The sequence below is a fragment of the Podarcis pityusensis genome (genome assembly GCF_964106645.2).
Source record: "Podarcis pityusensis genome assembly, chromosome: 9".
Lineage (NCBI taxonomy): Eukaryota > Metazoa > Chordata > Lepidosauria > Squamata > Lacertidae > Podarcis > Podarcis pityusensis.
In genome coordinates this window covers 41,222,183-41,243,215 of record NC_138034.1, presented here as the reverse complement: position 1 = coordinate 41,243,215, position 21,033 = coordinate 41,222,183, and the positions used below count along the sequence as shown (strand labels likewise).

Sequence of the window (21,033 nt, the reverse complement as noted above, 5' to 3'; positions counted from 1 at the left end):
GCAACAGCTTCCCTCCCTCTTTCTCTCTTTTGAATGCAGACAGTGGCTTGACCAAACTGTCTGATCCACTCCATTTTCTGTCTCTGTCCCCTGTGTATTGCTTCTGTTACTGTATGAATATGGAGCAGTTGAAGTCACTGACTTGGCTGAAGGCCACTTTGTGCTCTGTGTATAGCTTCTGTGAAGACCACTTTAATGAACAGTATGATGATGTGATTCAGAGATAAGCAGAGATTCAGCTTGGATGAACGGTATGTTATTCTCTTTCTATCTTGCTTTCTTCGCTGCTTCAAAACCCTGCTTAAATACTTGATATCATCCATTTTTCCACTCTTTTCTCCACCCCTTTGCATCTCTCTCTCTCTCTGGAATCATTATCCTTTCTTCCTTGTTAGGCAAACTGATGCTGCTTTGATAGCTAAAGGTCTGCCTCTGTTAAGTAACATCCATTGCTCGAAGACAAGTCTTGTTCAACAGCCTTGTAAGTTAAGATCGGTAGATGATCACCGTGTAATATATAGTATAATAATCCATGTAAGCCATTTTGCAGCCCCAAGATCCCTTGGTATGAAATAAATATAGATGTAAATAAAGTATTGCATTATAACTGAGCTTATGACTTTCCTATTTATACACGGCTTTGAGTTTTTATGTAGTAGGTTTGTAAATACTGATTATTATACATGGATGTGTCTTATTCTACTAAGACAAGAAGCATCAAATTCATGAATCCCTGGATGTTATGTGGCAGTCTTATGCTGGGTTTGTTCACAGTTGGCCCATTGTAGCCAATGGTGTTTACTCCCACATGAGTGTTTGAATTGCAGCCTTAAAGAAATAGGACATTGCAACTTTACTTCTAGTTTTTGAACACGTGTGCCACCACTGAAATAGATAAATGGATATTTTCTGAGCAATTTTTTTAAAAAAATATATGTTTAAACCATGGATTGTTCATTACATAAAGATATCAGTGGATCTACTTGGAGTTGTGACTTAGTCAGATACTACTTTGAGAAATTTTGTCATTTTGGAATACTTTTAATATTTCTTTTCATGTCATTGAAAATTATTCCTACATATATTAATCCTGTTATCCTGTCTTTGTTAACTGTTTTAGTGTTTACACATTTTATTTCTTAACCGTAAGTAATAGTTAATACTGGCTCTGTGTGTGTTTGTTTGCTTCAGTCTCACTAGTCTTTACATCTAGTGTAAAGTGGACTGTGTTGTCCTAACAGGGAACACGAAGGATCATATAGAGGTTACAGTTGCACTGGACAAAAATCTAAAAAGTCATCCAGTGATTGCTTTAATGTATCTTGGTGTTGAGTTGTTATTGATGATGGTGGGCTTAGAATGGGGAAACCACTTACTGAGCATAAAGTGTGGTTCTTGTTGGACCCTGGACTAGCCATTTTGTCTCAAGGTAATCATTCTTGATGTAAACCCCCAAAACGTATTTTCTATAGTTAAGTTTTTACCTCTATCTTCAGTACATTTTATTTTGTTTTGTTTTATTGCCACAGCTAGTGGCTGATGCAAATAAAGATTCTTCTGATTCAAGGTAATCATGACAACAGAAGTAGCATGTGCTGTGCTGAGCTTCTTGATAAGAGCTGTTCGACTGTGGAACAGAATCCCATGAGAGGTAGTGGACTCTCCTTCCTTGGAAGTTTGTAAGCCATATATGATTTAGTTGAGGTTCCTGGACTAAAGGGGGTTGGACTAGATGACCCTAGGGACCCTTTCCAACTCTACAATTCTGTGATTCTATGGGGATAGATTAAAAAAATGAAATAATGCCATCAGTTTGCACAGCATAAGGCTTTTATTTTTTAAAGTAAAGAAAGCAAATAGATACTGAGGGCTTTCTGTTTATATCTTTGCATTTTTGGACGATGCCTACCATGGGAGATGGATGTGTTTGAAATTCTTGTGCTAAAGCATTAAAGTCACATTGCAGTAGATTTCCTCATCTAAACACAGGGAACACCATTTACACAATTCTTTGTTTATTATGACAGCTGTTAAAGCTCCAGATAAAAAACTGGTAAGCATCTGCCTTGGATAATTATGATTAAAGCTAATGATTTAACAGTGATTAAAGCAGAGACTCAAAGTGTAGCTAACTTTGAAAAAGGGCCTTTTTAAAATCATTGGAACTGTGCACTTGTTTATGTTGGAAGTTTGCAACTTCCTGCGTCTACTGCGCCTTGTTCTAGATGAGTAATGATTTTTCATCTGTGGCTGCTAATTCGTGTTAAGAGTTCAGATCATTCAGTATTTTTAAAGAAAGTAGATTGTCTTCCTTTCTGTGCTCCAGTGACAAACCTCTGTGCAGTTTTGTTGGCATTTGTTCTACAGATTGGTGATGGTGTTGGAAAGTAGAGGAGAAGCCATTTGCTCCGTTTTAAGAAATTGAGTATTTAAAAAGAGGTGATGCTGGTAGCTTTCGCAAATGATGTGTCATCTTGTATCAAACTGAGCCCTATTGTCAGGCCTCGCTGAACCTTCTTGCCTCCCACCTGCAGATTTTGCTGCAAGAAAAGCTAAAGTTGACTGGCTCTCTAATTGATATCTAGGTAACTGTAACATGAAAAATAAAATTTAACATAACTTATTGATGAATAAGCAATGTGACTTGGCCATCCTATGGAATTCAGATCAATTTATTCTCTAGTGACATGTTGATAAAGTGAGAATGACTGGAGAATTCACGTTCTGGCATTTGATATCTGTGGGTTGTGGCAGATGCTACAAGGGTTCTGTGGAACTGCCATGGTGTGAAATTGCAGAATCTGGTTGCTGTGTGCTAAGATGGATGCAGAAATAGACCATAAGGATCCCTGACCTCTTTGCCCTACATCAGCTATTCTGGATGACAACGTCGCCCTTTGTATTTTTGCTAGTCTTGGAATTACGTAGTTTGCTATCTGTGTCTGGGCCATCTTTGCTCAGGGACTGTGACAAGAAACAATTGCCAGAAATAGGCACTACAACATTATGTAATGCTCTGGCAAGTGCAATTTTATATTAATTTCAAATGATACAAGTTGCTGGAGCAGAGGGGGAGTCCATCTTAAATTCATTTGCTTTTTTGATTCCCCTCCCCCTTGATTAACAGAGGGGTTTTTCCCTCACAGAAGTGACCATGGTACCCTTGGTTAAGTTTACTATAGAAACCTATAATGATCAACAAAGCAACTGGGATATATGACTGCAAAACTAAATCAGTTTGTTTGTGGACCATATTGAGCAATGTGCGGAGGATGTTTCAGCAGGAAGTCTAAAAATATTTGTTAAAGTTTTTCTCCAGAGAGACGCCTCAGAATGTCAGGAAAATGAAACATGTGTTTGCAGGGTACAGGTACTTGAAATTTTGTCTGGCAAAAATCGGGTTTGGGATCTGCTTTGTGAGGAAAACGTAGATTTACAGCAGAAGTAGAGAGCCTGGGACCCTTCATATGTTCTCTGTCCAGTGATTAGACCAGATAGGAGTTTTATTCCAGCAACATCTGGCAGGCCACAGGTTGAGGGACCTGTGGCCCACTGGATGTTACTGGGCTGCCACTAGTCTTCTGAAAGAATGTCATAAACTTTACTTCCCATGACGATTTACGTAGCTTTAAGGCAAGTAGGAAGAAATATGCATTAGAATGCAAAGCAAATTAGGACACAGCGACATGAAACAATGCTGTTAAATTAGACCTTACGTTTAGTGGAAGAATTCTGTACAAGAGTGTCCTGTGAAATAAAGAATCTTATTTGGAGATTGTTTCAGTAATTTAACTTGTGCAATAAATAATGTGTATTATCTGCTATAAAATATGGTGGACTCGTCAGTCGGCAGTGTTATAATGATTACAATGGTGAATAAGCTGTAAATAGTGGAATGCTGATTATGTAACTTTAGTAGAACATGCAAGTGTGTTTTTCTGCTAAAATTAGTGAAATGCATAAACTGCCTTGAAGACCTGGCTTAGAAATGGCATGTAATCAATTACGCCCCCCCTCCCCACCCCTTTCTCTTTGCTTCTAGATGTTGCAGGGCAGTGTTTCAATGCTGTGTTTAGATGGTAAGCTGATTAGCCCTGTGCCAGGGGACTGGTGTAATGGGTTGCCATTCAGAGTGCACTGTGAAACCACACACACAAATTACCTCATCTCATTAGATGATCGAAACCTTGATTTGAGCGTTTCAAGATCATTTCATGAGCTCTATAGCAGGGAAGAGATACTAAAATTGTGATGGCTTCATTTACTTGGAATGAGCTTGTTAGATGTTTTCTTACAAGACAACAGCATAGGTTTAGTGACAAGTAGAGACGGTTTCGTGGAGGTGCATGTTTGAAGAGTGAGGTTTTGATCTACATACAGTACAAGCTTAATGATTCCTAAAAGGCCAAATTTCTGAGAGTAATAAATGCTGTGTTCATTGAAGGCAGGGTTGGGGACCCAGTGACCCAATAGAATCTGGAGGGGCGCAGACTCTCCATGCCAGCTATGGGGTTTATTAAATGTTAAGTATTGAGGTTACATTTACGTTTGCGGTTTTGTGTGTGATGTTTTTTCCTTTTCCCTGGTTGCTCTTTTTGCAAACTTGAAAGGATCTGAGCTCCTGTGTAAAAGATCCAGAATTCATGTAGGTGCAAATAAGCACCTGCAGTTAGAGCACTTCAAATGGTAATGCTTTTGAGAAGCGTATTTCCCTGTTATTACTTGCCCCCAAGATACAACGTATATAGACAGGAATGCCACATGAACTCTCAGACCCCGCTTTCAGGAAGGTGATCTAAGAGAGTAATTTGGGGGGGGGCGGGGGGGTCTCGTGCTGCATTCTCTCTCTCTCTCTCCTTCCCCCACCTTACTTCCCATTGCTTTTATCCATGTTGTGTGTGTTTGCAATTAGTTCATTGCAATTATCTTGTTTTGAGTGGAGACAGTACTACATAATAGTTCATATTTTAAAAAGAGATGATTTCATAGATTGGCTAGACAAACAGACCTCAACTAATCATTCCTAGGCATGGGCCAATTGCCTCAGCAATACCTAATCAAAATGGTCCTCTCCAGACTGGGTTTTCTTTGCAGTTGTACTCTGCAACATGTCATTGATGATACGATACTGCTTTAGAGGTGGATTTATACTTGACCATCCACACCTCATCCTGTTTTATTAGTTATTCTGCAATGCTTCGCCAGTGTCATTGCATTTTGGAGGGGGGTAGTCATAAACCAGAACATGTGTGGTATAAGAGTTACAGGATTTCAGCAGGAAGTTATGGGACATGAATTAATTGGAAATAAAGCATTATGTCTGCCCCAAAACATTTGGGTGGGCAAACACTATTGAATGCTGGCTGGGGTATTACCGCCTGATGCCAACTTGAACACCAATAATGAACGCCCAATAAAAAGGATATCTGAAGGTGCCTATTGTCACTGTAATTAATTGTTGAGTTGGCTTCCCAAACAGGGCAGAAACAACCTTAAGGCAAGGTGGTATAAGCAAAACAAGCCAAATATATGCTAAAATGAAGAAGCTGGCCTGTACCCGACCCCACAGCATAATTAAATTATTGACACTGAAGCTGTTGCAATATTCAACCACTGCCACTCCATAGTTGCATAGTACTTGTATTGAAGGAGCAGACCTTGTTGATGGGTTGTTTGCAATTTGAAGCAAAAGGCAGGAGTGGTGGACATGACTTTTAAGCGATTGGCATCGGTTGCTTCGGAATAGTAATGTCAAATTCATATAAGTGAGCTGTGCGAATGAGAAGGTAGCACAGTTGGCAGCAAGTGAAGACTTGTCTCACCAGGGTGGACTGCAAAGAATCTATTTTAACCTCTAAGCGGTTTTCTGTGGCTAAAGGGAGCACAGGAATGCAGCTTGGAATCCAGCATTTAAATTTAAAAATGTGTGTGTGTTGCTATCTGGAATATCTCTGATCCTCTCAGGCTGGCCAGATCTGAAACTTTGTTCTGCTGTGAGAAGATGCAGCGCCTTAGCTGGGAAAGGCAAGCTTACTGAGGCTGGCGGCATCTGTTTCTCCTTTCAGAGAAGCATGCAACTAAAGAAGTGTGAAGAAAGTGCTGGGTTTTCTTGCCAAAATTCACAAGCGTCAGGATTGAGACCATCTGCCAAATGTTGTGAGCAGCGGTTTTAAGAATAAATGATCAGAATGAGTCAAAAGTGTTGAGGCAAAATATGTCTTTGTTTGGTTTGGGGCTGAAATTTGTGCTGTGTAATGCTCGCTTTGGCAAAAGTGTTCAATGTTGTGAATGCTTGTATATTTATGTATTTGTTCATGTAGCAATTCTGTATACTAACAGAGAATTTGTTCTCCCAATGTGGATCCTTTTGTAACCAAAATGGCGGCATCCATGCACAAGAATTAGATACTAGCCTGCTGGGAAGGGGAAGATTGGGCAAGATGCTCTCAGTGGGTCCCCACCTTAAGCAGCTCCATCTTCTACTTTGCCACTGGTAACTGCAACCCTTTTGTTTGGCCTTTCCTTCTGTTCCCAGTCCACACAACCACCCAGGTGAATAGAGCCTGGAGGTTCTGGGAGTCAGGAGTATCTGCAGTGTTGTGACGTTTAGCAGGTGCCCAACAGTGCTGACCCCCAACGCTCGCCTTGGGGAGTGCCAAGGTTTGCAGAAGGTTTACAAGAGCAAAAATTGGTAGGTGGGAACCTAAAAATAGGCCCAGTGATCACAGAATGCTAACTTAGTTTTGTGGGGGAATTTGAGAATGAGGTGTGTGTGGGGAGACTGGATTGGACTATCCTGGAAAGAGCATGGCTGTATGGAAGCTGAATGAGGGCACTCTGCCCTGCTGCCTCATTTGAACCTGGTATTAAAGTATATCTTCCAGTTATCCATACTTGACTGGTAATATACTAAGGCTTTTAAGTGTTGGGAAATACATTTGTATAATATGTTTGACATATCTTTTTTCAAATGGTTTGTTTTTTAAATAACTCATCTCTATAACCTACCATGGGGACTTTTTCAGGGGGTGGAAGGACAAGATATCCCTAATCTTACCTGGCAACTGCTTCAGTGTGTGCAGTAAAAAGGCTTATGTTAGGTATGTTGGTACAAATTCCGTTTTGTATATCTTTAAGGGCCTTTTAGGCTGCTTGTGATATGCACGTGTGGATGTTAGTACGAGATTGAAAGGGAATAGGAGTCCTTTCTGTTTGCTGGCCTTACAGAATCAGGAAGTACAAAAAAATAAATTCAAAAGTTACTTGTGAAAATCGCTTGAAGGTTGCATCTCCTTGTGCTGTGTTTTATGTAACACGCTTCTTCAGATCACTTAAAGGTTCTGCAGGTGTCTTTCCTTGTGCCACAATATGTTTTCTTGACTAACTGGATTCCATGCACATCTGGACAGCAAAACAGATCACGATCAGGAACCAGGGAACTATGCAGCTAGTTCTGTGAGCTCTACACGGGCGAAATAATCTAGAAGATGAGTTCAGGCAACGACCAGTGTTCAGGACTGTGAAGAATGTAAACCTAAACTTTGTTGCTGTATTATTATGTTTTCACATGTGTACATTTGTCCTAAGAAGCCTGGTCGACAAGCCATGTGTATAACTGGCAATGAGCCAAAACATTTAGCCTCAAGAAGCCCCCAAGCAATAAAAGCTAGATTTAAAAAAAATGCCATTGGGAGTTGCTTCTGAGGTAAATGTAAAGGCAAATGGGGGTAAGCTAAAGCAGCCAAACATGATGCGACAGAGCACTGACAACAACAAAGGAAACATGAAGGCATAGTTCTTCTGCGGCTCATAAATTAAACGTGGGCCTCTAATGCTGAACAGGAGAAAGGAGATGAATAAGAAGTGTTCAGGAATACTTGTATATTTGGTGAGGGACTCATGTGCACTACTATTTTTAGTAGCATTAATGCACAGAGGTGTCCTTTATATCACAGGAAAGTGCAGTACACTTCCCTTCTCTTAGATTTACTGTTGCCAAATGGCAGAAAGCTCTGTATGTTGAAAGGCAGTTGGAACAGAAGCCAAGGACTGGAGTTGGAGTCTGGGTCAGGAGGTCCACATTTTAATCAAAGATGCCTTTTGTGTAACCGTTTTCATCCATGACAAGGCACCTGCAAGCTTCCCAGAACGGTAAATTTAGTTTATAAGGCATAGAATTTCTTGGTAGATTGTGGAGTCCAGCAGAAGTTAACACAACTGCAGCCCCCTTTGGGCATTATTCATTTGATGACGGTCTCATAGGTAAGGGGAGTCTGTGCCTTTGCCCCTGGCAGTGTATGGTTCCCTGCCCACCCCCCACGCCCCATAACCTACTTTGTGCACGGACGCCTTCTTAGGGAAAGATTACACACATAGAACTTCCTTCAGTCTTTCATGCAAAGATGTTGGGAGTGTGGGGCCAGGGAACTACATAATACCAGGGGTCAGGCCGATGGGGTGGCAAAGTCACTGCCCCTTCTTTCTGTGAAGCCTTCTACATGCAAATGGCTGTGAGTAAGTGGTCTTTTTTTCCTTTTCTACCCAACATGATTACTTCCTGGCCTTCCTTCCTAACTTTCAGTGTACACTATTAATTTTTAACTCAGTTTTGTGAGTGCTAATCCAACACTAGAACCTTATTTCATGTTAACATTATTTGCCAGTTAAAGTAGCACCTAGTATCTCTTGTCTTGTGCTAAGTATCCTCTGGTTTTGTTGGTCTCCTTAAAGGCATGTGGGGGAGAGCAGGATATCCTTTTTCGGTTATTCCTTGGCGTTATGGCAGCATAGGCTCCAGTCTCAGGATGGAAGTGAAAAGCGTGTTCTGAACTTCTCCAAGCACACTTTGGCTCACAGAACTAAAGAGGCTCTTAGCTGCTCTTTTGCCGGGTGTCAAATAAATGAATTTGACACTGGGAAACCTTAAAACTGAGCAAAGAGGGAGCTACATAAAGGAAAGGCAGTGCATGTTTCCGCCAGCCCTCTCTCGTGAGATTAAATAAATGAAAAGTGAAAAATAAGAAATGTACCGGTACTTACTACAATTGTACCCTGGTCCCCGTCCCCCCTCCGGGGAGTACAGAGTGGCTTACATATGGTTCTCTGTGGACTCTCTTCCCCACTTAGCTCCAGTAGCTGAACTGAACCACATCCATTCAGACCATCCTCTTTTCAGGAAATAATTGCCAACATTTGCAAGCAATTAAAACTTTCCTGCAGGACTGCATATGAAATATAAAACGCATGCTGTATGTAGAGATGTAGGGTTTTTTTAAAGCAATAATTATAATAGAGAATCCATAGAAAGATACAAATCAACAGAATAAGAGTTTTGGCATTAAGCTTTATAGGTTTACTGTGCATGACAATTGCCCGTGTTCACTGTCCTCCCCCCCCCCCTTCACAGCACAAAAATAGTATTTGGTATACAAGGATAAAATCAGCTTTAGGCAGTTTGTTCACCAGTGAAATAAGTACCTCTTTCCTTTACATTAAATCATTCTGAATGCATACAATTGCTGTTATTTTCATTCTATTGTGTCTACTTCCTGTTGGTCAAAGGTTATTAGAATAGGGTGGTGTATAACGAGATGGAAAGCTGACAGGAAGACTTAACGCTGTGCTTATTTTGGGGTAGACACAACTACTGAAATGGTCGGGATTTTGTGGCTGTGCTGAAAACAAAATGAGGTACTTTTATTATCCAGTCTCAAGGTCCTTTTGTACATATGCACAGTCCTGTTTTTAAACTTGTTTCAATGGCAAATAAAAGCAACTCTAAAGTTACTTTATTTAATAGAAAAAAATGTCTTTTAGAAAATTACGGTTAACTTTTCCTCCTAAGCAATTCTGTTTGGTTTAATGATATATATTTGGTCTTTTTTAAATAGTCACTGTTCAGACTTCAAGAACAGTCCTTTGTTGATAGTGTGTAATACAACTGCCTTGGAACCTGAAAGAACACTTTCAAAAAGTACAGTAATCTCCACCTTTTAATGTTTGTTGTTGAATAACAGTGTTCTTAAGAGCTAATCTAGATGACATTTATTGAGAAACAGCTGCTTGCCTAAGACATGTTACATGTGGAAATCAGAGTAGAGGATTCTTGTAACTTTGTTAAAATGAAACCGGTAGATTGTAATACTCATTGATCCACAAGAAAGTTGTTTTTTGTTGTGTGACTTGAGGTTGTTTTGAATTGCCTACTCTCAAGGTCTCTAACTGCACAGTCATGAATTCATATGTAAGAGTGTGGCTTCATAACAAATTACTGTACTTTTTAAAGTAAATGTTCATTCATCGTACTGAAACGGAATGTGAAAGGAAGAAAAGACCAGTGGCAGAAGATAACATAGGAGGGGCTGTCTTTCTTAGCAATCCACCTCTGCTGTATTGTTCGGTTGTTGTTGTTGTTGTTGCTGTTTATTATTTATAAAGTTCTTAAAGTTGCTAGGAGTTGTACAGAAAGTAAAAATGAACACAAATCCTAGCAGGAGGTTTACAATTTAAAAAATTGACAGGAAAGTAAAAGGGGCTACAATGAAGTGATTAAGACTTCAATCCTATACAGTTACCCTGGGATTAAGTGTCATTGAAAACAGTGTTGCTTCTGAGTATACAGCATTGGTCTGTATAAATAACAAATTTTGCTAATGCATGTGAATAAAAAAAAAAAAGCTTTGAAAAGCAGAAAGGTGTAAACTTGGATTAAACTTGTTAAAATGTAGTTTTTATCCCTTTGAGAGGTTGGAAGTTTATGTGATAGCTGCTGGTTTTCAAAGCAAAACCTGACCACAGACTGGTTTTAGTGCATTTGTTCTTCATATCTAAGTTTGTGCATTTAAGGTGGAGGGGTATTTTGGTTTTTCCTTATTTTTTTTTTAATGAGTCCTGATGAGAGCAGATTACACCAAAGCTTGCACATTTTATTCAGAGAAAGGGGTTGAAACTTAGGAGAATGTAATGTAAATAGCTGTGAGTTGTAAAAAGACTTGGCACTGTTGGTAAAATGGATATATATGGAGCAATTCTATTCAGGGGCATTAATAAAGAGTTGAGTAATGAGGGGAAACACTTGAAAGAGCCCCCCCCAAGTTGTCGTAATATAAAAAAGGAAACCACTGGACAAAAACAACAGAATCTATGGTGGCTTCTGAACTGCTGTTACAGCAATGCCACCAGAATGAACCACTTGAAGGTTAATGTGGAATGGAACATGATATCAAACAATACATCTTTCCAATGTGTTCATCTAGTTATGAGAACAGTTGTAGAAGAGATAGAAAGCGTTTCTTGAACAACAGAAAATAAAATTGAAGGTGTATTCTATTGTTGAGCACAGGGAAACATAGCATGCAACTAAAAAAAAAGTCACAGGTAAGACCAATTTGGGCATATTAGGAAACCATGATTTCCTGTTACATCTGAACCAGGCCAAAAGCACACGTTTGCCTACCCTTGTTTTTGCAATAATGAGATGGGATATTATGGGAGTGATATTCATATTGTGATTTTAAGTCAAAGGAATGTTCTGAAATCATTCCCATTATTAAAAATGGTCTGATTCTATGAGTAATCCATAATACACTGAGAATCCCAGGGCAGCTTGGCATACCTGTATTTCTTCTTATTTACCATTCCCTTTAGTGTTGGGTATTAAAAACCTTTGATTTAGGTCTGGGAGTGGATTGGGAACCACTGAAGATTGCAAAGCTTATTAATATTAATATCTAAAATGTGTATAGTGCTTTCAAGTCCTTAACATGCGTTAGCTAGTTGTAATTTTTAGAACGACTCTATAAGGTTAGTATTATCTCCCATATTGTGCATGGGGTGTGGGAATTGAGGCTGAGAAAGAGTGACCTGCCAAATACAATCTAATGAGTTTTTGGAAGAGGTGGGATTTGAACCACAGACTTCAAGATTCACAGCTCAATTTCTTAGCCACTAAACTACACCAGCTCTCCAGCTTGTTGGGCACCACTGATGGGGCCATGATGACATTTTCTCAGTCATCCTGACTGGTGTCACAGAAGTTAAACCTTACCTTTGCTACTGTTCAAGCTAATAACTTGAACATAGGGTTAATGAGTAACTGTAGGTACATAGGAAGATTAGTTTAAAGTTATTGCATTATAATTTATCATACCATGTGGATACTAACAGCGATGGGAAACTGAGCTTGTGAACACTCTAACTTGTACCTTAGAATCATGGAATAATAAAACTGTAGAGTTTTAGCACATACATGAACGTAAGAGGGGCCTTCATACTGCATCACACCAAAAGGCCTGTCTAGTCCAGCATCCTGCTTCCACAATTGCCGTGGGAATCCCAAGAGCAGGACATGAGGGAGATGGTGCTCAGTCCCACGCACTTGTATTCAGAGACACATTCATTCTGATGGTAGTACATAGCTATGATGACCGGTAACTGTTGAAAGCTTTATCCTCCATAAATTTGTCTAATGCCTCTTTAAAACAAAGTTGATAGCCACCACCACATATTGTGGAAGTGGATTCCTAAGTTTTTAGCTGTGCAAAGGAGTACCTTGGTTCTCAGACGCCTTGGAACCCAAACACTGCAAACCCAGAAGTAAGTGTTCCAGTTTGCGAACTTTTTTAGGAAGCCGAACATGCTCCGTTTTGAGTGTTACGCTGAGGTCTGTCTGTTTTTGCTATTTATTTTGCATTTTTGTTTTTGTGGCTTTTTTGTTTTGCTTTCGTGACTGTGTGCAACTCCGTTCAGCTGCTGATTGGTTGATTGTGTGACTGCAGTACATTGTTTATTGCTTTAATTTTATGGATCAAAGGTCTCGTTAGATAGTAGCATTCATGTTAAATTGCTGTTTTAGGAGTTGTTTTTAAAAGTCTGGAACAGATTAATCCATTTTTCCTTACTTTCTATGGGAAAGTGCGCCTTGGTTTTGGAACAATTTGGTTTTGGAATGGACTTCTGGAATGGATTAATTTTGAGAGTCGAGGTACCACTGTACTTACTTTAGCGTGTTGTGCTTCTCATACAATCCTTGGATAACCCTGGCCACATGGCTACAACAGGTTGAGGTGGCCTTTAGAATAGTCTTTTATTACATGAACAAAACTGTAATTAGACAGCAGCATTCTAGGAGTGCTTCTAATAAAGAATGCTATAACAGCGCTAAGTACCATGTGGTTGGTAAACCCTTAATAGTGATAAAGTTCTTTGGGTTGCATAAAAAACTACTAATTACTAAGCGTGTAACAACTGCAAAGCATAGCAAACTTTCTCTCTCTCTTTCTCTTTGTTCTTCTTGCCTTTCTGACTGTTTTTTTCCTATTATTTTTTCCAGTGTAATTGAACAAATTCCATTTCAGATTGCTAAGCACAAAGCGCTTCAATGCTGCTTTTCTGTTTTCAATGTTTTCTTTGTTTGTATAAGCAAGCTAAAGTTAGAACTGACCAACACAAAACTAGCAAATGGTGACAATAGATTGAAAACAGGAAATTTTGGCCGTGTGTGTGTGTGTGTGTATTCTGAACAGATTATAAGGATGATAGCTGGTGGAGTGGAAACTTCCACTGAGACTGTTTTTTCCTTATTTTCCCCTGCTAGAAAAGATGAGGCTTCCTGGAAAACAAGCCTTATGAGGTGTGAGTGCAGAGTGTTTTTATATCTTGGTCAATATCTTAGTAAAGGTGCACTGGATATTTTCCACAGTTCATTCATACTTGTGAAAGATTTTGCAAAAGGCATTAAGAGACATGGAACTCCATTCATCTCAAATAATATTTTCACCATTCTCTAAGACCAACCTGGCAACAACTTTCTATTGAATGCCTGAATAATAGTTGTATGTGGAGTCGAAGATGGGGCTGTCTCTACCCCCACATTGGCAAGGGGATGTCTATAGGGGGAGCTTGTTGTATGCTCATTGCCTCCTGCTCTTGCACATGATGTGGAACCCTGGTTGTTTCAGTGGGGAGGATCCTGCATGCATACCACAGGGAGGCCAGGTGGTTACGTGGGGCCAGTGGTCGCAGCCCCAGCCTTGCGCTGTGTAGGGAGTTAAAGCTCATGATTGAATTCCTGAATCAGGCTTCTGTTTATTGTGACATTTGATACTATTGTCAAGTAGCACTCCATAAAACAAATGTGAGAATATTTAAAGCAAATTGCATTGAATTTTCACATTTAAAATGATACAAAGCAACTATTTTAATTAAAGGGAAAATAGGGAAAACCTCACCATTTGCTTGTTTAAAAGGCAAGGAAACGAGAGATTGAGGCTCATTCCGATACACATATACTTGGGGGTTAGCCGCATTGAGTACAGGGAGGCCTTACTTTCGAGTAGTCGTGCATGCTACTGTGCTGTAAATTGTTTTGTTTGTAGCCCATTCCTCCTCAGAGCTTTTGTTCCTTTGTCTTCACTGATCAATATTCTGATCCTCAGTTTTAGGGCTGGTGGTGTAACATCCCTACAATACCAAACACTAATTATGGTTTGGATTAAGCTGTTTCATTTCTCTGTCTTGGAGGAAAAGTTAACATTTGCTTATTGTAGTAACACTTCTGTAAGCAAAGATCTGTTTAGCCTTTCTGAGCATGCTTTTTCAGTTTCAACATCAGGTGTCCCAGCTGCAAAACGTAAATGGATTTTTGTGAAGTATCTCTTCATGGGCAAATGAACATATAAACTTTGTAAGAATTCTGTTTGGGAGCAACCCAAATGTTTTGGGTTTGGAAAGTACCTCCCAAAGCTGTACTCCTTAACTTCTGTTGTGTAGCATGGGCTTCTGAAGCACTTCTCAGTAAGGCAATGTAGAGCTTCCACCAGGCAGCCAACACTAAAATGTTAAAAATAGAACATGCTTCAAGAATGCCAGATATTTTCAGATAACAAAGAGTGATTTATGTGGGCTCCCTTTTCAGTTTGACAAAACATAGAAGGGCCTTTGTACTATGATTAGCACGCGTGCTGATGTCAGTTCTCTTGTCTAGCTTCAAGCTTTATTCTGCTGCTAAATTGTGCTTTTGTGCTATAATCCAGAGAAGCTTTGTGTCTGCCTTATTAGTGTGTAGTTTATGGAATTGCTTTTGTTTCTGAGGATAGTCTGTGCCAGTTTCAGTGTGAGTGACTCATTATGCAACTGAAATAAACATTCCCATTTTCACTATGTGGAAAAAGAAATCTTCTGGGGAGATAAGGGGAGGGGGCACAGAAGCAGGTGTTAATGGTCACTGTTTCAGATACTTGGTACTTTGTGGCTTGCCAGGCTAAAAAGAAGGTCTGTTTGGATTATCAGTTTATGAAACTGGCTCCAGTGAGAGTTGTATTTTGCCCTCCATGTTGAATTGGGTCTCTGTTAGCACTGAAATACAGAGGCGATTTCAACTCATGAATGTGCAGAATTAGGAAGTAAACTTCCAAATTACCTTCATTCGGTGTGTTGCAACCACATCATTAAACAAATTGCAGCTCAGTTTTGTGCAGCATTTTATTCTGTATTGTATCTTCTCCCGCCTTCCTCCCCATTAGCATTTTTTACACAACCCAAAGAACTTGATCATTATTAAGGGTATACCAACCACATAGGACTTACAACATTCTTTATTAGATCACTCCTGTCTTATTAACAGTTTTGTTCATGTATTTGAAGGGTGTGGAGGGGGAAAGCAAACTCAGGCCCCTCCAAGTAAAAATGACCTCCCCAATCAGATCTGGGAGTGGGGCAGGTAACAACTTCTGGGTCAGGAGGGACAGGACTGTTCCTTCTGCACTGAGACAGCATTGGAATCCCCACAGAAGGCTGTTTGATGGAGTGACCCTCCTCCTTTGCTGTTGTTAGTGGCAGTTTTGGTTTCTTGGTCTCAGTAGACAGCAACCCCTCCCTGAATGTACTCTCCACCCAGATCAGATATTTTTTCTGCCTGTAGGCATCTCCCCCCTCCTCTCCACCCCCCAAAAGCCACATAATTGAAAGTTAAACAAGTGTTTGGATTATAAACTGTGCAAATATGAGTTGTACTGGAACTTCTTCTTCAAAGCTGTTTAAAACAGGCTGTGCCAAGTTGCCATCTCTGGTCCAAGCAAACTGAAGAATTGCCGGGGTGACACAGGAGTCTCAGTCTAGTCTAGCAGCAGCACAATGAGAGCTCCAATGATAGTATGTGGTCATGTAAATTATAGTATAGAAGAGGAAGAATTTTCATTCTTGTTTTCATTCAGAATTCAGAATTTTGCACTTTGTATTGCAATTGTGAGTTTAGATAGCATGCTACTTAGATCTGCCAGTTACCTATTGGGATTATTGTTACCAAGCCTACACATGTCCTGGTTTATGTTACATGAACACATGTGTTTAAAAGTGCAACCATTAAGGTATGATATTTGAAATCTTTGTTCCAAAGTTTGCTATATGTCACAGAGGTTATTGCACTGTACTTACACTTTTAATCACTTGGGGGAATTAGCAAATACAATTCAGTCCCAGTTTGGAGTTAAACACAATAATATTTACTTATTTGTGTGCCAAAATTGTGGTGAGTGAGTAATTTGATTTGTGGTTTGAAGCACCAAATGCACTATTACAGAATTGCAAGATGGGTTGGTTGTTGAAAAACTATATGCAGGCTATCCAAACCCACATGGCCTGAATCAGTAGCTGACACTTAGGTTGCTACTATCTTAGAGACAGCAAAAGATGGAGGCAGGGAGTCTAATGGCTGCTGTCGTGTAAGAAGTGAGAAGCATTATCAGGGATGTTGCAGGCCAAGGCATGCCAGGAGGATGAACTATCAAGTGCAAATGACCTGGGCTTGGACCATGGGAGGGCAGAAAGATGGCAAGATTTAAGAAATGAAGCAGGTGGAGAGAAGTGAGAGGAATAAAATGCCAAACACTATTTGTCCCAGAGAAAGAAGGGGAGGCTTCCTTGAGGTCCCAAGCATGCACTCTGATGTCCTTGGAACGCTCAGCCAAATAGGATTTTAAAATACTGTACAAATGTTGTCCAGAGAGCATGTGAAACTTGCGTTCCCTTAAAGTTCCTGCCTAAACCACCAGACAAGGAGAAGAGGCAGGGAGGAGGTCTGCTCCCATGGGGATCCTTGACGGCAAGTAGACTAGGCAAAGTGTGGTGAATGGGGCAGTCTCATGGGAGAAACACTTAACTTGTGGAGCAACGCTCCTGGCCAGAAGACTGAACAAAGTGGGAACTGAGGGGACAGGACTTCCTGAGGGAAGCAGTCACTCTTAAGACAAAAGACAGTTACATTAGGGACAAAGCAAGATGGAGGGGAACATTGGGAGCTAATTAACTCAGTTGCTGAGTCATTACCAAGCTTATCAATGCAAGTTTCCTGCTGCATAGTGGCAGGGATGTCACGAAGAGTCTTTGTCCAACCTGGTGACTGAGATGACTTTTGTGGGGAGAGGTGGAGGCATTTCCCATTCAAAGTTAGACTTACTGTAAATTTCGACTTAATTCAATTACCAGACGTAGGTGCTTGCTGGAAGGTGTCCTAGAAGTGATTAATGTTATTTGAATTTATGTTGCTGAGATATTGGGGGGGAGGGGGCAGCAATTAGGCTTTCATGATTGCTTGTGCATACCAGTTCTTGCAGGGAAATTCTCCTATGCAGCAGCTACTGTAGAGATATTTGGTAGAAGCCACTAGAGCTCCCCATGATGGGACTAAACTTGAACTGCCACAGTTTCCTCTTATTGTCTTGCAATGGCACTGCACTGATTGTTCACAGTACTCACGTACTGCTCAACCAAGCTGTGGCTTGGCGTGATAAGTGAACACAGAGGGAAAATTGTGGCCCCTGCCTGGATCTACACCGTGCTATCAAGAGCTAAGTCATCATTTGGCTTAGAGTCGGCTGCACACCTGACCCCCATGGTTTGTATGCTCAAGACATGGGTTGTTTTTGGCTTACCCCTATGATTGCTCATTGATGGGTAGCTGTGGCTTCACTTAGCATTACATGTGAACTGGATCAATGTCTCTGGGCATGTGCAGAGTTTCAGTCGAACTGAGTTTCTTAGTAACAGATTGCACTCTGGACCAACCATGTGCCTCCTTTTCCCTCTTAGGCCGCTGCTGTCCCTTTTAGTGGAGGTTTAGTGAACTAAATAATAATTCATGATATTTAAGATTTCCAGAACTTTGGTCTAAGATACAATTTTACAGCTTTGAATATTTTACAAAACTGTTTATTGTGTCCAGCGCTGGTCGAGTAATGCACTGGTATAAAATATGAATTGCCTGAATCTTTTCTGCCTTCCCTTCTCTAGGCGTGGAAGAGGAGATGGTTTGTGCTCCGCAGTGGTCGACTGACAGGGGATCCAGATGTGTTGGAATACTACAAAAATGACCATGCCAAGAAACCAATTCGTATCATTGACTTGAACTTGTGTCAACAAGTGGATGCTGGATTGACATTTAACAAAAAAGAATTTGAAAACAGCTATATTTTTGACATCAACACAATAGACAGAGTCTTCTACTTGGTTGCCGACAGTGAAGAGGAGATGAATAAGTGGGTTCAATGTATTTGTGAAATCTGTGGGTTCAACGCTACTGAAGAAGGTAGGATTCCCCCCTTGGTTCCCCCTCCCACCATTTAATTTGTATTCTTTTCCCCTAGGAACCCCAAAGCACTCTATGAGACAATTGCAAGGCAGTGCAGATGTCTGCTGTGCTGTGTTTGCTTGTTTTAAAAAACTGCACAGTGTTTGGAAGTTTGCAAATATTGGGTCATCATGTAGACACAGTCAACAACTGAAGAGTTGTGTTTTGAATTCTTTACACTATATAGAGCCACATTTTTGTATGTTTCTCTGGAAGGCATTGCCTTTTTGGAAGCAAAAGAGAAAGGTTCTGTATTTGGTTTTATAGGCTTGAATATTTTTAGGACAGTATTTGCATAGTGGCTAGTTACGAGTTTTTATAATTTGTCTGGCTGTAGATTTAAACATATATATTTGTGGTTGTAATAAGCTAGCTGAACAGCTAAAGCTTGATTGCAGCTTGAGCAGTGGGGTTGACTTGCCAGACTGTGGTTAAGTGGAACAGTGGCCACAGAAAAGCAGATCTTTTAGTACACAGCAATAAAATAATAATAATTAATGAAACCTGACTTAGTATTTGTTACCTACCATTGCAAAATTCCCCAAGGATCTCAATGGCTACCCCCTGCTTATTCGTTCATAGACACAAAATAGAATTTATTCACTGACTATTCTGACTTTCCCAGCATGTCTTGGACAATGTAATGGCACTTTTAACATGAAGAATGTCTAGCTGACTTGTGTTAACGCACCATCAATGTCTCCAAGATGTCGCATTGCCCTCATTTCACCATTAATGCTTGGAAGCTAAGATAGAAGGGTTCTGCTGGTGCACTGGGACTTCTGTTTCCCCTTCTTCTCCTATGTTCCCTTAAAATCTGCTCTGGTGTGTCCTCTGGAGCTAATTTTAAAGACCTGTGGGGAGCTGGAGGGGAGAGGAGAGGAAAAATACGCTCCAGTGCATGTATGGAGCTACAGTGTTGGATATGGCTCCTGGTTCACTTGTCACATTAAACCTTGGCTTAGGACAAATGCATATGCTCCCCAAGTCCTCTGAAGTGGGACTTATGGTTATGCTCTCTCCAGACTAACCACAAGGTGTGACCAGGAACAAGTCTTGGCTATAGCTCGTGGTTAGTGAGGACAGAGCTTAACCATGAGTTCCGGTTTGTACAACACATTAAGTCAAGCCTTGGCTTAGGTCAAATGGCCACAGGCAGCAAAAAGGGAGGCACAAAGCACCTGTCAGCTGATTTCCAGGAGCCCATGCATCCACACCAAGTCAACATCTTGCCCAAGACCTTGCAACTATACTGTGGTTAAGGTGAGATTTTAGCCCAAGTCTTCCTAGTATGATTCTGAAATGCGAAGAAGGCTTTTCAAAATTGTGTCCTGATTTTTGTAAGGTTTCTGCAAAAAAGGCAAGAAATGCTGTTTGAATCCTTCAGCAAGAGATAGATTTGCACATCTAAAAATCTGAGAAGCGAACATGCAATTTTTAGATGTTCAGATCTTGCTGAAGGATTCAAACAGCATTAATGTGATTGTTTTGAAAGATCCTATGAACACACATTTTCATTGTGGAGGAGCATTTGAAACTGGCATCATCCACACATGTCTTGAGGCAGTAGAGTCCGTTCTGCCACCTCATTCCTACCCCTAGTTCACTGCGTGTGTAGACTCTGCCTCTTTATTATTGTATCCTTTGTACAGGATACAAAGTGATATTGAATGTAGGATAAAAGAGGTGTAGGAAGTTGCCTGTACAAATGTTCACAATGTTGTACAAAATAATGTGTGGGCTTTTAATCAAAATAGATGCATGTGATTCAGATGTACTCCCTGCTTTGGATGATGTGCTCTGAATTTGCATGGTTTACAGCTTGCAGACAAAACTCCTTTTGTCCCATGCTCCTTTGTAAGCTAATCACTTAACGTCCATTGCCATTGTATCTGCATATTTTCTACTTGGTATCAATTTGAAGTGCAGTCGGATTGTTTTGCTTCTGTACAGATGTCCTAAGTGACTCATTCCTGAAAAAGAGTTGCAGTGCAAGACAATCACTGCAAGACAATTTTGTTTGTAGCTGATTCATCACTTTCCATTGCCTCTTCCCATGTTCTGTGAAGTGTGCCTCCATCTCTGTGTCTGAATCTGACATTGCTTAAGGTCTTATCATTGTGGAGGGGTGGAGCTGGTATCTAAAACATGTTCACTCTGCCTTTAAAGTATTTATTATTTCCCAAAAGGTTGGTGGTAATTTTCTGCTCATATGTAAAGCTGGATATTGGGAAAGATCCAGTTTATGTGTATTGTACAGTGTGCTACACCAACATAGGGGGTGTTTAAGAAGCACGCATATCTTATATTGTTGTTGGTGACAACTAAGTACAGGGAGAGAAATGAATATTTTGCTATTCTGAGAGGTCTTTGGGGGTTATTTGCTGTGGCTTTCTGATGTTAGAATTTAG

The 21,033-nt window shown here is 40.3% G+C and overlaps 1 protein-coding gene across 2 annotated transcripts in view; it reads left to right on the top strand.

Moving 5' to 3' along the window:
• GAB1 (GRB2 associated binding protein 1) overlaps positions 1 to 21,033 on the top strand; it is an 82,295-nt gene that overhangs the window by 38,924 nt on the left and 22,338 nt on the right. For both annotated transcript variants that reach the window (XM_081021943.1, XM_081021944.1), the window contains exon 2: positions 18,286 to 18,580. In XM_081021943.1, coding sequence (XP_080878069.1) covers positions 18,286 to 18,580 — 295 coding nt within the window. The remainder of the gene's footprint in view (positions 1 to 18,285; positions 18,581 to 21,033) is intronic.